The sequence below is a fragment of the Rhipicephalus microplus genome, chromosome 7, assembly GCF_043290135.1.
Source record: "Rhipicephalus microplus isolate Deutch F79 chromosome 7, USDA_Rmic, whole genome shotgun sequence".
Taxonomy (NCBI): Eukaryota; Metazoa; Arthropoda; class Arachnida; order Ixodida; family Ixodidae; genus Rhipicephalus; species Rhipicephalus microplus.
The window spans coordinates 55,585,250-55,604,890 of record NC_134706.1 but is presented as its reverse complement, the minus strand read 5'-3'; the positions used below and the strand labels follow the sequence as shown (position 1 = coordinate 55,604,890).

Below are 19,641 nucleotides of genomic sequence, written 5' to 3'. Positions count from 1 at the left end.
CCGTAGTATACGGGCCCTGGTCTCGTCCGCGACCATGCACTCGGAATTCTGTTCTCGAACCATTTCCGTCCTTGCACGATAATTGCGATGAAGATTTGTTTGAACAGATCTAATTTTACTGCATTATCAACGCTGGCATGCTATGCGTATGTACCCTCACAATATATCAACAATGTTTTGGTCACGTGTGGTACTGTGTAGCATGATAGTTCATCGGTGGTCATCGGTGCATCCGCGTGCATCCGTGGTAAACAAGAGCTTCAGAAAGTAGCCCACTCATTAACTACAGTTTCCTTTCCTTATTTGCTACACTATATTCAAATGAATGTTGTTTAGAGCTACGTAAAAATTATGAAACATTTTCTTATATTTTACGCACGTTTCTATTATATAAAAAATGATAAAGAGACTTCCCTTACCCTTGAATACAACTTGAAAACGTACTTTCAGTTTCAAAGACTCAAAGTTAGGCGCTAGTAAATGAGGTGGCTGGAAGATTTTGGGGGTGCAATTCTCGCAGCATTGACACTGTTTATAGCCCGGCCATGCTGCGATGAAGTTTAGGTTTCTTGGGGAAGTTCGTGCTATCGGGGAATCGAAGTAGATGCCACCTGCCAAAGTTGACAGCACCGTATTGTCGGCAGAGCGCTTCCTCGTGCAGAGCGTCACATTTTGAGCGCAGTGTTAAAAACACTATGGTCTTTAGAATTTCATATTTATAAATTTTGTACTAAAGTGGCACATCACCTAATACTTATGAAATAGTGTGACGCCCCAGAAGTGCAAAAGTTTCCTTTTTTGATCGACAATATTCACAAGTGTGAACGCAGCCATCAGTTCATGTTGGCTGGGCATTGAGAAAATGCTAAATCGTTGGCTAGGTGGCTGTGTTGCGAGACAGACAGATATACAGAGAGACCACAACTTATGCTTCCAAATATCCATAGAAAGGCTGTTTTGCTTGAAGAAGTAGCGTAGCGTATTTTCTCTATTAAAGATTACAGAGTATAGCCTCTGTTTTGGGCAAATGTTAGCGCTTCCGAGCTACATACCTGATATAAAGTCTTTTGTAGACCTCACCTCGATGTTAGCTTATAATTTAGTAACTTAACCGCACATACACAGTTCGCAAGACCAAAACTGCATTCGGGCATGATGTAGCAATGTGGGCATTGCTTTGCTTACCACATTCTTCTAAGCGCACGCACTTTCCGTCCATTGCTCGATAAAGTGTGCTGCACGCACAACCCAGAGTACTTCCTCTAAAACATGTGTACTGCGAATTGTCTTTGATGCCCGGGCAATAATGTTGATGCAAACGTTGGCCACCCCAGCAAAATGTAGGTACTTCATTTATCCAGTCTGCACAGGCTATATGAAGAGAAAACAGTGCGACAGTTTGTAAACCACACATTGAAGCAATTCGTCGCAGTAATGAAATATTGCTTTCATATGTTCAGGGATGTGCCACTGTGCAATGACAAAGAGCGAAAGTATTTTCAATTAACATTATTTTTTTCTTGACATGCACTTGTAAACATAGCTTCGCACAAAAACTACTCGAAAGGAGTTTAATTTTTTCAAGTGCCAGCAACACCCAAGGCAATAATTATGGTAACAAATACCAACAAAAAAAATTGCCCGCAGCTTCCCTCGGGGGAACACTGAGGAGGATGCGGACCATATAATTGGTTAACGGGGTGTTAAAGTGCGACTTACTTGGGTCGATGGCTGAATTGGTTAACGTGGTTGTGAAATGGGGTGTTAAATTACGACTTACTTGGGTCGATGGCTAAATTGGTTAACCTGGTTGTAGGAGGGGGTGTTAAATGAGTGAACACGTACACACGTATGTGAAAGGGCGGCGCTGGTCGAAGGGACGTCGATCATTGTGTTTGTGGATTCGTTGGAATTCATTTCACCGCGACCTTGGACGTCGACGCGCCGTACAAACCAACCGACGAGCGGCAACTGAGCGAGCGAGCGCCGACCTTGAGTATATATACAGCACGACGGCGCATGCACTGTCAGCTGTTGAATGTTCTCGAAGCGCGACGCCACATGCGCGTCCACTGGAGAATCAGGAGAATTGTAGATGTCGAACGCGGTGTGTAGAGGAGGAAGGGTGCACAGATGGTGGAGGAGTGAAGCGCGCGCGGTGTGTAGAGGAGGAAGGGATGCACAGATGGTGGAAGAGTGGGCGACGGCGCGACGGCGCATGCGCGCGCGTCAGCTGTCGAATGTTCGAGAAGCGGTGCGGACGGCGCACTACAAGGCGCGAGTATAAGATGCTCCGCATCTAAAAGAATAACTACGCAAACAAAATGATCAATAAAAAAGTTCCTCTCAATGTAAGAGTATTCGTTTGAAGGATTTTTCAGTGCAACATTTAGAAATCTTCTGTCGAAGCTGATTGCACAATGAGATTGGGTGTGGAAATAACGAGTATTGGCAGACGTTTGTTCATGACAATCCTTTATATTTAGAGAGAGAAGACTTTTGTGAGAAAAAAGTATGATGGTCTTTAAACATATTGGTCTCTCACCCATGCTATAAAATATTTTGAGAAGCAATTCAATTGTGACATTTGAGGAGCTTGCTCGGCAACTTTCATGTGCTTGTGCGTTGTCCTGCGGCGGAGGCAGCAGCGTGTTCACTTCCCCGGTGATTTCAGTGAGCCTCTCGGCATGAGCGCTCGCTTTCCATTCACCGAGAGTTCACGTAGATAAAATATTGGCCCCGTATCTGCATGTTAATCTGCAAATGTTGTTAAAAGATGATAGTCTTGCGTCTGGAGAGATTGAACAAAACATTTATTGGATGTTCAGGGCAAGAAAATTGGGGAATGATATTCTGGAGGCGCTGTAGTAGAGTGCTTCGAGCGTGCAGCTGAGGCGAATGAGAGCACCAAGTCACGTCATACGTGAGACATGAGTGCTATCTGGCAGTGACCTCGGAAAACGAAACGCGCGGCTCTGAGACAGGCACGCACGCCCGTCACAGAGCTGATAAGGTGTAGAACACAAGGCGACGGGTCGGTGCCACCACCGTGTCGTCTTAGAAAAGCGTTGGAAATCCTTGCCTTTTCGTGCAAGCGTTGCGTGGTCAGCACAGCGTGATAAACGCTACAGCTCTTAGAATAACCTATGTATGCCCTTTTTTAGTAAAATATGCACATACAGAACATTGCCGCATGAATTCGCGTGGTTTTCGTGTGGAAGAGGACGAAGAGGTTGGGATTGAGCCGCTTTTTAATGCCGCATGAATTCGCGTGGTTTTCGTGTGGAAGAGGACGAAGAGGTTGGGTTGGAGCAGTTTTTCTTTTTGTCCTAGCTTGACGAGCAGTTCTGCGGAAGGTTTCCTTGAGTGAGACAAGATTGGTGACAAGATTGGTGGAGCTGCTGGGTACGACAACTGACGACGCACCCCATGCACAAGAGCCCATCCAGGAGCCGGAACACAAGCCCTGTGCCCGTGGACACGCCAGTTCACAGAACAAGCCGCCGCCAACGAGGCCTACCACCAGAGACACCGGCACAGCTTATCCATAGAGCGACTATGACTTCGCCTCAAGGCGTCATGGAAACTCCTACGTCGTCGGCACCAATTTATTGCACTGTCCAGAACCCGCTGATGCCTAGTCCCTTTCACGGAGAGCTGTTTGAGGATGTGGACGACTGGCTGAGCGAGTTCGAACACGTCGCAGCGATCAACTACTGGGACGAAGCCGCCAAACTCCGCAACGTCTACGCGTGTTTGAAAGACGGCGCCCGAACGTGGTTCATGAACAGAAGTGATGTCTTGACATCCTGGCGCGAGTTCCAGCATCGCCTCTTGGAGACCTACCGGAGCCCCGACCGCCGCGATCGTGCTGAACGTGCATTGCATTCACGCATCCAGATGCCTAATGAGACCGTCACCATGTACGTGGAGGACATGACGCAGCTTTTCAGGCGAGCGGATCCGGCAATGCCAGAAGAAAAAAAGCTACGCTATCTGATGCGAGGCGTGAAGGAGCAGCTTTTTGCTGGTCTAGTGCGGAGTCCTCCGAAGAGTGTAGCAGAATTCCTGACCGAAGCCACTACGATGGAGAGGGTACTTCATCAGCGGTCAGCCCTACTCAACCGGCAAGTGAATTCTGCATCACCTACTGAATTTTCCGCCAGCTTCGGGAGCAACAGCATTGAGTGGATTCGCGAAATCGTCCGCTCCGTCGTCCGCGAGGAAATCGCGAAACTACACGGGGCGAGACAGCCGGAGGTAAGCAGCATCACCAATATTATTCGGGACGAGGTCCAGCAGGTGCTTCACAGCCGTCGCCCTCAACCAACGGTTACAAATCTAGAACCACCTCCTGCGTCCACTGATGTTGGGAACCGCACATATGCCGAAGCTCTGCGCACTTCCATGCCGGTCTCAAGCCCTGCAGTCCCAATCCAGACGATGCCGCCAGTTTCAATTCAATCTGCGCATGCTGGTTTGGACATCGACGGTCGCCGTGCCCCTCCGCGGAAGTCCGATATTTGGCGTACGTCGGATAGAAGACCCCTCTGCTTCCATTGCGGTGAAGCCGGTCACATCTACCGGGAATGTCCATACCGACAACTTGGACTGCGCGGTTTTTCTATTCATTCGCCTCGTCCCCTAGTTGGTCAGAGGCCAAGAGAAATTGAGGACTACCTCGCGCAGCAACGTCTGCCTTTCCCACGGCGTCAATCGCGGTCTCCATCTCCACGACGACCCGCAGCTATTGGACCACGTCTCAGTACGATGGCACGGGGACGTTCCCCAAGCCCTCGTCGGGAAAACTGAAGGCAGCGACCTTCGGGGGCGAGGTCGCTGGGACTAAAAGTGCGGAAGACCTCCTATCGACGCTTCCACAAAACGCTGCAGACATTGAATTGACGTCTGAGTGCAGTGCGAGAGAAATGCCGGATTGTGCGTCTGAACCCAGTGGCCGAGTCTCACTCGACATTCCCGTGCTGATAGACGGTCTTCAGGTCAGCGCATTGGTGGACACAGGTGCAGATTATTCTATTATGAGCGGAAAATTGGCAACCAGTCTTAAGAAAGTGATGACACCTTGGAATGGGACGCGTATTCGCACTGCTGGAGGCCACGTTATTACTCCATTGGGTCGCTGTACCGCAAGAGTGGAAATACGCGAGTCAACGTTTGTGGTAACCTGCCTCGTACTACGCGACTGTTCTCGTCAGCTCATCCTTGGAATGGACTTCCTTCGAGAGAATGGCGCGATCATAAATCTCCGCGAGCGAATGGTGACTTTCTCGACGCAACTTGCAACCGATCGAGGCGCTGATAGCTGTCGTAGACCTGCGCTGCGTGTTGCCGACGAAAGCGTGACGTTGCCTCCCCGAGCGACTGCTTTCGTAGAAGTCACCTGTGAAGACCTCCAAGACGGTGACGTGGTCGCCGAGAGCAACGTATCCCTTTTACTGCTTCAAGGTGTGTGTGCAGTGCGAAGCATTCTGCGTGTGCGTGACGGACGGTCGCAGATACTCGTCACAAATTTTAACTTCGAGCACCGACATCTTTTCCGCGGCACCACCGTGGCCTTCGGAGACCGTGTAGCGGATGTCACCGAGTGCTTCGCATCCGAGGAAATGGTTGATGGAGATAAGTTTCTGGACCACATCGACGTCAGTTCGAAGCTTTCGGACGAGAAGAAGGCCGCACTGCATACCCTGCTGAAGGAATTTAAATCTTGCTTCGCCTCTTCATCTAGAGTCGGTCAAACACCCCTCATAAAGCACCGAATTATTACCGACGATGATGTTCGCCCAATCCGCCAGCAACCTTACCGTGTTTCGGCTAAAGAACGCGAGACTATACAGACGCAGGTAAAGGAGATGCTTGACGACGGGGTGATACAACCGTCGAGCAGCCCGTGGTCCTCGCCAGTCGTTCTAGTAAAGAAGAAAGACGGAACGCTGCGATTCTGTGTTGACTACAGGAAACTCAATAGCGTCACCAAAAAAGACGTCTACCCGCTTCCACGGGTTGATGATTCTCTCGACAGGCTACGACACGCGAAGTATTTTTCATCGATAGATTTGAAGAGCGGCTATTGGCAGATAGAGGTCGATGAGCGAGACAGAGAGAAGACAGCGTTTGTAACTCCCGATGGGCTTTATGAATTCAGAGTTCTTCCTTTCGGCCTCTGTTCAGCTCCCGCAACATTCCAGCGAATGATGGATACCGTCCTCGCTGGCTTGAAGTGGCAAAGCTGCCTTGTATACCTTGATGATGTGGTCATCTTTGCCGAGAGTTTCGAAGAACATCTGAAGCGTCTAAGAATGGTTCTGGAAGCTATTCGTTCGGCCGAACTCACGCTAAAACCCCAGAAGTGCCATTTCGGCTACGATGAGCTGAAATTTCTGGGACATGTTGTGAGTGCGGATGGAGTGCGGCCTGACCCAGAAAAAACTGCAGCAGTCGCCACCTTTCCTGTGCCGTCAGACAAAAAAAGCGGTACGACGTTTTCTCGGCTTGTGTGCTTATTATCGCCGATTCATTACCAACTTCTCGACGATAGCCGAACCGCTCACGCGACTCACCCGAGATGATGTACCGTTTGCCTGGACTACAGAGCAAGAAGCAGCTTTCACAGAGTTACGACAGCGAATGCAAGAGGCACCTGTTCTTGCGCATTTTGATGAGGACGCTGATACCGAAGTTCACACGGATGCAAGCAACGTCGGACTTGGCGCTGTCCTTGTACAACGGCACAACGGCGTAGAACATGTCATAGCTTACGCCAGTCGTACTCTCTCTCGAGCCGAGGCCAACTACTCCACTTCAGAGAAGGAATGCCTCGCAGTCGTGTGGGCAACGGCAAAGTTTCGACCTTACCTCTACGGCCGTCCCTTCAAGGTGGTGACCGATCACCATTCGCTGTGTTGGCTGGCCAATCTCCGTGACCCGTCTGGTCGTCTCGCTCGGTGGAGTTTGCGCTTGCAAGAGTTTGACATCATGATTGTGTATAGGTCTGGGCGCAAGCACGAAGATGCCGACGCACTTTCTCGAGCACCCGTGGGACATCCTGATATGGACTCGGAATATGCTGATGGTTTTCTCGGAGCCCTCAGTGATTCTGACTTTATGTCTAGACAGAGAGCCGATCAGGAATTGCGCCCTATTATTGATTCCTTAGAAGGCCGAAATTCTCACACTCCTCGGCGCATCGCTCGCGAATTGTCATCCTTTTGTCTAAGGAGGGGCATTCTTTACAAGAAAAATGCTCGAGGTAGCAACAAAGCCTTCCTCCTCGTTGTACCAGCCGACATGCGGGATGACATCCTCCTCGCGTGCCATGACGAGCCCACGTCGGGACACTTGGGCTACTCGCGGACTCTCGCCAGAGTGCGCCAGCAGTACTATTGGCCACGACTTTCGACCAGTGTACACCGCTACGTGCAAGGCTGCCGCGAGTGCCAGCGTCGCAAGACGCCACCCGTGAAACCTGCGGGCCTTCTCCACCCTATTACACCACCACGGACACCTTTCGACCTCGTGGGAATGGACCTTCTAGGACCCTTCCCTTTGTCGGCCACTGGTAACAAATGGATTATAGTGGCAACCGATTACTTGACCCGGTATGCTGAGACAAAGGCATTACCCCGGGGCACGGCGTCTGAAGTGGCGAAGTTCTTCGTGCAGCACATCGTCCTCCGGCACGGCGCGCCGTCATGTGTGATTACGGATAGAGGAACATCATTTACGGCACAAATGCTAGAGGACATTTTCAGACTGAGCTGCACGAGTCACCGAAAAACAACGGCTTACCACCCACAAAGTAATGGACTGACGGAAAGGCTCAACAAGACCATAGCGGACATGCTGTCAATGTACGTGGACGTGCAGCACAAAACCTGGGACGATATCCTCCCATACGTCACGTTCGCATACAATACGGCAATGCAGGAAACAACCCGATTTTCACCTTTCCACCTTGTTTATGGACGCAACGTACAAACGATGCTTGACGCTATGCTGCCGTACGATAATAGCGATGCTCTTTCTCCAGAAGCCGAGCAATACACGCAGTACGCCGAAGAGGCTCGTCAACTGGCTCGCGTGAACATCGGTCACCAACAAGACGCAGATGCACGACGTTACAACCTTCGCCGTCGAAACGTCGCATACCACCCGGGTGAACGAGTGTGGGTGTGGACTCCTGTCCGACGACCAGGCTTGTCTGAAAAGCTTCTGAGCCGTTATTTCGGACCATACAAGGTTATCCGACGTGTGAGTGACCTTACATACGAAGTACTTCCGGACGGCACAGTGTCGTCACGTCGACAACATCGGCCCGAAACTGTGCATGTCGTACGACTCAAGCCGTACTACACACAATAGTCTCTGTGCTTGCGAGTTACTTCGCAAACGTGACAGTGATCTCATGTGGTGTTTTTTTTTTCTTGACTCTTCCACTGGTGCTGTTGTGTTCGCGCATGGTCCAAGTGCTTGTGCGCCCTCTTTGTTTTCCCTGGCACTCACTTTGTCATTCTCTGCGTCAACGCGTGTTCTAATTATGGGTTTTTTTTTCTTCTTCTTTTTATTTAGAAGCATCGAGTCGATGCTTTTTAAAAGGGGGGACTAATGCCGCATGAATTCGCGTGGTTTTCGTGTGGAAGAGGACGAAGAGGTTGGGATTGAGCCGCTTTTTAATGCCGCATGAATTCGCGTGGTTTTCGTGTGGAAGAGGACGAAGAGGTTGGGTTGGAGCAGTTTTTCTTTTTGTCCTAGCTTGACGAGCAGTTCTGCGGAAGGTTTCCTTGAGTGAGACAAGATTGGTGACAATATATACGTGTTGTTAAAGTGCCTCAGATATGCGCCATAATTGCTTTTTAATTGACAATCGCAGAAGTATGAACGCTGAATCTTGAGCAACATTGGTGGGCGCTGTGGATGGGGTCGGCTGTTTGGGTTATCGGTTGGTGCCATTCAGAGTACACGGTATCGTTAAGGGTGAACAGACAGACAAATGGACTGACAGACCAAAATTTTTGCTTTCAAACGTTTTTACTACTTGGCCGCGTGAACACCTCAGAAGCCAATGCAATAGCGCAGCGGGCTCGCAATGCAGCAGCAGCTGCTCAGGCTCCCCGCGAAGGGCCTGTGGTGACAGCCCTGGAGGCCAATGCGAAGCGGGCTCATCGTCAAGCAAACCCGGAGCTTCAGGCCAGCGAAGCCATGCTAAATGACTACAATATCGAACCATTCTGATTGCCAATCGAACCTCGCATGGTCCCGTTCACACTCGACTACAAGACGGGCGTTTCTTGCAGACGCAAGCAGTTCCCTCTCATAGAAGCCAGTGCTATAATGGTACCCAAGACTCAAGAAGGCACGTACTCTTCGGTAGTATACGAGTACAACAACACGCACCAGCAGACACTCGTGTACACGGCACAAGACCTGTGTGCCGGTACAAAAATCTCTGGCAGCGGCGCGACGGTGACTTTCGGCGACGGTGCGGCGCGGGGGAGGGTGGGGTGGGGCGAAGTGTAGGATTAAGATTCAATAGTTCGAGGAGTAGAAACGTGTTTCTTGAATTTTGAAGAAACCCTGTTTTCCCGGAAGGGCGATGTAGTTAACGCGATAGTAGCGTGTCTTAACGTTATTTATTAACAAAGACTGCTATCTCAGTTTTCCAGTCAGAGCATGTATATATTCAAAGGTTCAGCACCTTGAAAAGTTGCAATTTACCAAAATACATGTGTAATCAACACTTTTTTTTCCAATTGCTCTACACAGAGTCCCAATACCTATCAAGCTCAGTTCCCATTATTCTCAGTTCAAAATTGCACGTTCCGTAGAAAAGAAAAAAAAACGTAAGAAAACGAAAACAGTCATGAATTTATCTAATGGGCACAATAATTAGGGAATTGAATAGCCGGGTACGATGTGCAGAAGAAGCAACGAATCATATGAGTACTAGAGCACTCGAACCCGTTTGAACAATCCTATTAATTCAGAAGGATGACGCGATTGCAAGTGCGCCAAAGTTCGAGAGGGGCTGGAGTGACAAAACTTGCGCATGTGATGTAGGCGGAGAACGTCGGTCATAGCGGTGAAATATAGGCAGGGTTGCGTTTTAAAACAAGTTTTAACATATTCATGTGATGCTTGTGGCGAGGCGCCCAAGCAACCAACGCATATTCGAGTCCGATGAAATTTTAGGCGCTCAGTCAGTATTCTTTTGCCGAGTAGTTTAACGTGCGTCGGAGACACCGATGTTTTGGAAGAGTTTCCTGCAGATTTTTTTTCACGTGCGTGTGCCGTTTAAATTTACTGTGAGAGTCACATAACACGTATTACATATACACCTTCACTAGTAACTGTAAATGTAAGAGGCTATTTCTCATTCGAAAGCATCGTGACTACAATCTTTTTTTGTTTACGGTGTTTCCTACCGTTAAAAAATGACGAAAAACACTAGTGCAGCCTGATCTTGAGAATCAGGGATGGTTCTACTGATTACGCATGACGTCTGCAGACATTCAAAATTGAGTATTGTCAATAACCTTTCTAAAACATTTATAAATAACGAATAAAAGCAAACCAAGCTTTCCAGGCCCGTTCCTTATGTGGTACGTAAGTCCTATATACTGATTGTGGTTAAGCGTGGCAAACTCTGAGCGCGACAGCGAGTAATCTTCTATACAATCAACTAACTTGTGGTCGGGAAAAGCATTGTGAAAACACTAAAGGTTTAAATTCGCAAGCCATGTCAAAGATTTTCCAATCGCCAATAACTACGACATCAACCTGTTTTCAGTCGCTAATGGAAGAAGCAATGCCGTGGGCAAGTTGAAGCAGCTGTGTTACAGTAAAATCACCAGAAAAATAGACGTGCTTTGCTGGTGAGCGTATATTGTGTGCATTTAGGTATTATACAAAATATTTGTCAGTGATATGCTCCAACAGCTTTGAGCTTATACAAATAAAAAATATATACCTATGTTTTGGTAATGATTGCTTGTTTCCAGACCTAAATACTTCCACGACGTTTGCTAATTTCCGCAGCTCAAAAACTGCTACAAATATAACGCATTTTTTTTAAGTATTACAGTGAGTGGAGATAGTCTGCGAACCATTCTGAATACAACTTTTGCTACCTATTTGAAATACCGCATTGCCAGATTGTTTTGACACCTCAATATTTAGTGTAAAGTTATGTACTCCAAAGGAGCTTCACTCAAGATTAGAAAGACAGGTATAGTTTGGCGCACGCAGAAAATGAACGAGTGATGCCGTTATCAGCAGAAAAAAAACAGATATGAAGTAATTAATAAATGCATTTGCTATATCTTCTGGATTTGAGGAGGATCGCCCATTAAGAATAAAGGATGAAGGCCTAAATGATGCAGGACTAATCGACCTCTAAAGTTTGGTTGAATGTTTTCGTAAATGTAGCATAGGCATTACTAAAGTAGTAGCTGTTCATAGACTCTTTCATTTTAGCTTCTAATTTACTTTTGAATGCTGTATATGACGAAGCATTATCATCGCGCTTCGGATGATGATTCTCGCTTGAGCGTTGTATGCCACTAGTGAGATTTGTTATATCTTTATGGTATAATGAGTGTTCTGGGTTCTTTTTAATATATTTTTGCGGCACATAATTCAATGGGTTTTTGTGAAAAATGTCACCATACCTAAAAAGCAGTGCATCTACATTTCAAAACTCACTACAGCATTCAATTTCCTCACAATATAAGGCTAAAGTACGGAAGTGTCAGCAACTTTTGGAAGGTTCAAAACAGTTTTTATCTCAGGCTATCGAGAGAACAGCCAGTTTGAAGTGACGTAAGTCACTTCAAACATACAGCTTAATTACAGCTTAAACATACAGCTTCAACATACAGCTTAATTAAGCTGTATGTTGAAAAAAATCGTTCGAAGACTTCACAATTTGCACCGCGCGATATAAGCACACAGCCACATAACGAATTTTGGCGGCAGGTAACTCTTTTCAATCTAATCTCGTGAAACTACAGAACGCTAGTGTATGAGAATACGACCGCTAGCGGGAAAAGAGCAGTGTTTGTGCAGTGATCTCGTAGCGCGTAGAATGTTACACGAGCACGAGCACAAGACCTGTGTGCCGGTACAAAAATTCGCTCTGATACCTACTGAAATATCGCATGCAAGCACTGTGTGCACCCTTATAATGAAACCTCACAGTTGCGCGTTCAGCCACACAGCCTTTTGCTAATTATCTCATCATACTTTTTATTCAGCAAAAGACAGATAGGGGTTCCTTTTCGGTTTAGAGGAAAACGACGGCAGGCATCGCAAACGGAGTGATGTTATTGCATGCGCCCTCCTCACAATGGATATCGGCAGCTTGTTTCATCTATGCTTCAGCGGAGTTGATCGCTAGCGCTCCCCGAATTTTATTCTTGGAAATAGCACACTGTGTGAGTACAAAATTTATTGCTTTGGACTTCATAAGAAACATGACGGCGACGATAAAAGCCCTAGAAAATGTTAATACAATTCTTATCGGAATCAATTGTATACTGAAACGGTCGAAGTGGGCTTGTTTTTTTCATGAAGAGCTGCATCGGCTTCGTTGTAATGAATCAATTCTTTGGGAAAATGGAATAATTTAGAGCCTCTTTTTTTTATTGTGTTCTCTATTACACTCCACTACGCTCCCCTCACTATATGTAAAGTTCTTACAAGCTATATCTCTTTGACACTTGTGTCTTCATAAAGCACGTGTTCAACATGACTGCAAAGTGTCGAGCCTATCAATATTTAGAGCTTCACTTGTGGTCTACACTAGGTTATTGTCACTTGCGCGTTCGGATTCTCACCAAATGCAGAGAAATCACAAGTTCATCGCGAATGATAATTATGCGAGACGTGAGAGAGGGGGGAGGGCGGAGAATGCACGGGAAAGTAGAGTAGAAAACAATTACAACTGATATTTTCCTTAGAAATACTATTCGATCATTATGTACCCTAATCATGTCACGTGAATCACCATTCTGGCATCACTAAAAGCAAAAGAACGAGCAGTGCCAAGAAAGATCAACACGCTCGATTGTATATCTTCAGCAGCTCTTTCAGGGCTTTTATATAAACAGGGCATGAAACTACGTACCAAAAAGAGCAGTCAAGACACCGCAAACGCTGCTCTTGGAATAACATAAGACCATGAGGGGCGTGCCGCAATTATTGCATGGTGGCGGTGGCGGCGTGGTCTTTCTTAGAACTTCGGCGGTGCCGTGAACGGCGTGAGCGAAGACGGGTGGTGGCGGCGGTGCGCAGCTCTACGCGGCATTCACTCACTGCACTAACGTGAACAGTTTCTGCCAGACCGACACAAACGCGGACAGCCACTTCTTCCACCAAACCTCCAACTAACAGAAGTACTCGGCAAGTTTTGGCTTCTCGAGCAGCACTGGTTACCCACGCTAATGCAACGACATAATCATGCCCCGCGAGAAGACGTTGACCACTCCAACGAGTTGTCCCTCGCTCTTCTCAGCGTGTGGTCCCTCATTGCGCGCGTTCATGACATCGAGCATGATCTAGTTCTGGCTGTAGCTGACCATCTCTGCTTTCTGGAGACTGGGGACGCTGGAAATATGCACATCAATTCATTCATCAACGTCGTTGGAATAGGAACGGCCTGTGGGTGATGTATTTTGCAGAATAACATCTTTTGTCTATATGATATAGTTCAGGCATCATAAAGCAATCATCTTTAAAGGGAAAAGAGTCCCCGAGCTTACCTAGGGACGCCATTCTTGTACTTTGCAAAATAATATCTATTACGTATATACATGTATATAGTTCGTCAAAAGTATATAGTGTATCCAAGTGTAAATTAAAAGGAATTGTGTATGTAACCTATCAAAAATGAAATTACTATTTTGTATATAATGGTAACAGATGTGTACGGAAGATAAGCAGGTTGCCCAATCATCTCCGAGCAAGCTCTTGTAACATCATTCACTTGTTGGATAAGGTGGTGTTTTTTAATAGTGTTCTACGCAGAGGCCAACCTCGGCTCTATTGACGTATTTGCGTCACGGATATCACTAACAGATTACTAAATATACCTTTCAGTGGAAGCTGCTAAAGAAAAAAAGGAAAATGTGTCCCTTGAAGCTAATAAAAGTGTGATGGTTAAGGACGTTTGTCACTATGTTTGCTGATAGCGGACGAGAAAGGATTAACATGAACAACTTAAGTAACAAAAGAAGCTTTATATTGTACACTAGAGAAGGAAGTGACAGGAGAAAATAAAACTATATGTCCAACCCTATACGACAAGCATCACGCAACATGCACGAGAGTCAGAAGGCCATTAATACGCGCAGAGTTCGCGGCTACGCTAACTCAGTGTCCAGCGCGTATAGTTCTCGGTTCGTAAGAAGAAACCGCTGTCTCACAGTTTGGGTCCCCGTCGTCCCGACATGATGCGGTCGTCGAAGTGCGCGAGAGCAAAGGTGGCACGGCTGGAACGGCTGACGGCACACGGATGCGCTACCGTGTGCAGCGCCGTTGAGTCGGACGTCGCGGCCAACCCAGCAGTTAGTGTCGCAACTCCTGAGGTCCAGGATCAAGCCATGGATCACGAGGACCACACCCCGTAGGCCTCGCCCACGAACATGGTCCCGGCCACTGCACCCAGGCAGGAGCCGTTCAGCAGGCCCCGTCTTTGGACCTTGTACAGGCCGACGGGCCCGACTTCGAACAGACACACCGGAGCTCGACCTGGCCGACATGTACGGGTCCCACGTCCGGCTCAGGAACGCTGCCAGGAACTCGTCCTCTCGAGCGGCGCACCGCTTCGTCTGCCTTCGTGGCCTCAACCCTCGAGCTCTCAAGCCTAACGTCTTCCGAAACTGCAAGGCGCCCACATCCAAGTCTGGCGCGTCGCTCGGTACGGCTCGGCACCGCTCGGCAATCCTCTATTCAGCCAGCTACTCCCCTGGCACCTGGATCCTCGGCCACTCTGAACCTTGCCCCGCTCCGTGGTACTCCGTACACACGCGCGCGTCTTGCCCGGCAGAACGTCTCGCTCGTCCCTTGCCGATGTGCGACGATCTGGTGACACCAGCGCTTGATGGCATGGGTGACCTACGGAGCAGTACCCCCGCATCGGAGACGCGATGCTCCATGCGTGTAATGGGCCAGCCCGTCAAGCGAATAGCCTGCGTCGAGACGCGATGCTCGGCGCAACGGTGACCATTAGCCAGGCCACGTACGTCGCTGTGCCAAACGTCTGACCATGGAGACGCCTCGCCGAGATCCGCGATGCCCTCGGCAAGGAAGAAAACAGCAGGCCAGGCCGCGCCCCGAGATGCAGTACTCGTGCCGGCAATGCCGCCCCAGCTGGTAGTTGGATGACAGTAGCGTGGACAGCCGCGTTCGCAGGCTGGAACCTGGATCGCCTGCGTCCGACGCTTCGGCCCGCTGTCTTACGTCTGCCGCTGCTTCGGCTCGTCCCCAGCGACAAAGCCTACCGCTACGTAATGATCACACGTGGCCCGATCGTGGCACGCTACTTCTATGGGCCGCCGCAAGTTATCAGCTGATTGGCGCACAGTTGCCTCATAATCGCACGTGCCTTGTCCCGCACCTTCGTCGTTGCTTTTCTCGAATCCTCACAAAAGATTTACTCACTCAAACAGGCTCGCCAAAAGCGAAGTTGGTCATTGTGGCTCGCCAAAATGTGTTCAGTTATTGCGGCTCTCTTGCTCTTGCTTGTCTCTACGATGCATCAAACGGAGTGGGTGATTTGGTCTTTGAGTAAGGGAGACGACTGGTACCTGACGACGTGCATATGTGTTCTCGGCAGCATCCTATGCAGTAAGAGAGCATGGGCAACCCCAACGGTCTTGTATGGCGTGTACGGTTGGATACTCAGGCATTCGAAGGCCACTGTGCGAAGTGGTTAATCTTCCAGCGAAGATGTTTGCACATCTGGAACACACAGTGGAAGTTATTTACAAGTTCGTTTACATGGGAGTAGTACAAGAAAGAGTACGAAAAGTGAATCGCGTGATTGTTCGGGAACTGGTTGATCTCTGGGGCTGAAAACTCAGGGCTGTTGTCGCACACAACTTTCTCGGGGTAGTCCTCTCGAGACTATACTGAGAGCAGAATGCTTGTCAATATGTGCGTTGACACCTCACTGCAAAACGGTACTTCCGGCCATTTCAAAAAGTAGTCCACAAGGGTGATGGTGATGTGGCGCTATATTTCACCGACAATGTCGATTGCGACCTCCTGCCATGGCTGTGGAAGAAACAAGTCGCAGTGGAGGTACTGAAGTTTTTGCTGTCTTCTCTGTATTCTGGCAAACTAAGCTGTTGTGAATGGCAAGCTCCATTTTGTTGTTGCTGAATTCTAGGTGACAAAATCACTCTGTAAGTCTTGTCTCGGTGCGAACTATCCTATGGTGTGCTTTGTGTGCGGTGAAATTTATCTATAAGCTGACAAATGAAGAAACGGCGAGGTATTTTCAAGGCTAAACCAAGTCATCGACCAGACTTTCCGAATGACAAGAACTAGTATTATTTCACCAGCAATGAACATGTGTGAGGTCAAGATGACCAGTCTTAGCATCTTCACCCACGGACGGCTGAAACTGCTCTCTGGTGAGGCAGAGAGGGGTAATGACACACAGAACCTCCTATGTGAACAAGGTATATCTTTGTGAAACGGACACTGCAAAGTGGGACTGGGTACATGCAACCTAATTAAATTAGATTCAGTACACCTTGGAACCTTACTGATAAGACGCTATGCTAAGTGCGCAACGCGAAGAGGAGAACTTCCTGGGTATTGGGATGACAGAAAGAAGACCTCTGCTTGGTGGTCTGAACGAGGTGAGAAGCGCTGGTCGAACGCTCACAGGCCTATACGTATGCAAATGCTTCCCGTTTACTCACTGCATACTTTGTCTCTCTTGAGGACACAGCGCAATATGCGAAGAGATGTGAAGGTGTTTGTGCGTACCTGGTGTGCATCGTCATGTTGAAAAACTGCCCGAACGTTGCAGTCCGACGCATATATGGGAAGAACCACCGGAAGAGCAAGATCAAACATCTGAAATACCCTACTAGATGACAACAGCAACTTGACCTTTGAGAAAATACTCTCAATGGCGTCACTCAAGTTAAAACCTTGATTGTTGCAGAGTGGTGCACGCTTTGTGTCCACTATTTCAGCAAGGTAGGGAACGCTCTTGGCGTAGCGCTCGGTTATGCCAAGAAACAAACGCAGAGTAGCGGCGTCAATGAGACAAGACACGTTGAGTGTTGAATCAACGTTTTCAGGCAGTGCTGGAATGCCTTGGACTGTGTACTTATGGTCCAGGAAAGGCAACTCTCTGACGCAAAAGGTGCAGTTGTGGTGGAGTTTGAGTTCAGTGGCCTTGACGCAGCGGAGAACTGCGGAGAGATTTTGTGTATCTGAATACAATATTATCATTTATGTAGAACAAAGCGCCAGAGCATTCATTCATTGGTAGTCTACGACACCTTCGGGAAGCCTGTGAGAACAGACCCCAGCTCAAAGCATACACTCTTGAAACGCATCAGGCAGTCGTGAGTCATAAATACCTTAAAGTGTCGGCTTTCGGTTTGAAGCCCAACCTGGTGGTAGGCGCATGCAAGGTCCAACTAGAAGAAGACTATTGGGCCGACAAAGCTGCTCAATAGCTCTTCAGTCTGAGGAAACAGAAAAGTATAGGTGTGGCCAGCTTTTTTTGGTTCTCAGAAGTCGACAAGGAGTATAATGTAGTCATATTTTTTCTTTACCATGATTTTCAGGGCAGCGATATATAGGTAATAATGCATTGAGTGACACAAAGTTCTTTCAATCTAGGGAGCTTTTACGAAATTTGAGGTTGGAGTGTCAGTGCGAGACGCCGAAATTTTCTTGTCACAGTTGGCACCTCGAGTCGCTTCTTGATGCTATGAATCAAACTCTTGGCAAACCCAAGGTCTAGGATGACAAGGCAGTTGACATAACTAGCAACACATGATATGGTTTCCCACGAGATCGCGCTTGTTTATTTAGTGGGATTATCACAAAGCACGTGATGTGCAAAAATTGTATTCGTCAAAATATCTTACTTGAAGTCATAAGCAGCATGAAAATCTGAGCCCTGGCTTCAGCATCTCTCTTTTATAATAGCGTATGCTGCTTTCGATTCTTCGCATATCGTTCAAATTTGTTGCGCTCGCGTTCAATTCTGTTGTTTGCATGTTTTGCTTGCGTATTGTGTCAAATTTTCATCAGGTTTCTTCGCACGTGGGCGGCACGTAGCAAGCTTGCCTCACTAGAGCCAAAATGAACATTTACAATTGAAATTGGATATAGTAATGGCATTCTTCAATGTATTTTTATGCAAATTCAAGCCGGTGGTTTGCTACCTCAACTAGAAAGAAGACGGGACCACAGAGAGGCAAAAGCAGAAAGGTTAACAAGTCCAAGAAAGCCGGCTTACTACCCTGCTCGGGGTAACGGGAAAAGGGAACTACAAGAGATAGAGAAAATAGTTAAAAGGTAGAGAAAGATGACACATAACACAGCACACATGCACAAACATGTAGTAAGTTACATGTTCATCACACTCGTGTGGTATGACACGTCGTTGTCGCAGTTCCTTCGTCTCGTTAAGCTGCAATGTACCTCAACTAGGTTACCATGAAACGTAGTGAACCTACAGCTTTCATAGACCACCGATAAGGACCCTTGCGGTAAGCAAGCGCCAGCTTGTTTGCCGGGAAATGATTTTCTCCAGAAGCGTGACTCCCAAACGAAAATTCTGTGTAGTATGGATCATACTGAGGAGTTATTTTACGCGGTCTCAAATAAATGGAAAAATTGATCACAAAAAGGCAACTTAACGGTATAGCATATCTTACAATGGGCAAAACTGCACACGCCACGACCGTATAAAAGCATGCCGCTGGTAATAAAAACAGGTGGCTGTTGAGACATTGAAGCACGTGTGCAATCAATCGATCCATGGTGTCAGAAGATGGCTTCCCGCATTGACGCCCACATCACGAGCCATTGCCGACTTCCTTTCATCGAAAATGCCACAGGTTGTTGAGGTTGGTAGGGAATTGCTTGAACTTCGAGCACCGTATAGTCTGTTATTTAGCTGCTGCTATGGAATAGGAACCACAGCAATCACACACCCAAAAGCGGAAAGTGGTCATCTGTTTTTAATCTTGCCTGACAGCAGACCGTGGATGTGTTCAGCACTTCTAGCTTCAGCGAAGAGGACAAAGTCGACCATGACAAACTGATGGAAGTCTCCGAAGCCTATATTGTCTGTCAGAAAGTAATGAGACGCGAGAGGACCGCATTTTGCAGTAAAGTTCAAGCAGATGGCGCGATATTCACAAAATTCTACGGGAACTGGCAGTTCAAGGCTAGGAGCTGTATATTTGGCACATTGCGTGCATCCATGTTACATGACAAGATAGTTTTTGGAAGTGCAAGCGAAAACCTGCATGAAAAGCTGTTAGTCAAGATAGAAATGACCCTCGCGATGGCCGTAAAGGGAGCAGAAGCAGAGGTCAATTCACTTGCACGAAGCAGTCTACTTCGTCTCGTAGACTAGGATTC

At 47.7% G+C, this 19,641-nt stretch overlaps 1 protein-coding gene across 4 annotated transcripts in view; it reads right to left on the bottom strand.

Annotated features, from left to right (window-relative positions):
* Positions 1-19,641, bottom strand: part of LOC142766944 (uncharacterized) — a 101,209-nt gene that overhangs the window by 54,147 nt on the left and 27,421 nt on the right. For all 4 annotated transcript variants that reach the window (XM_075868139.1, XM_075868142.1, XM_075868143.1 and 1 more), the window contains one exon: positions 1,186-1,371. In XM_075868139.1, coding sequence (XP_075724254.1) covers positions 1,186-1,371 — 186 coding nt within the window. The remainder of the gene's footprint in view (positions 1-1,185; positions 1,372-19,641) is intronic.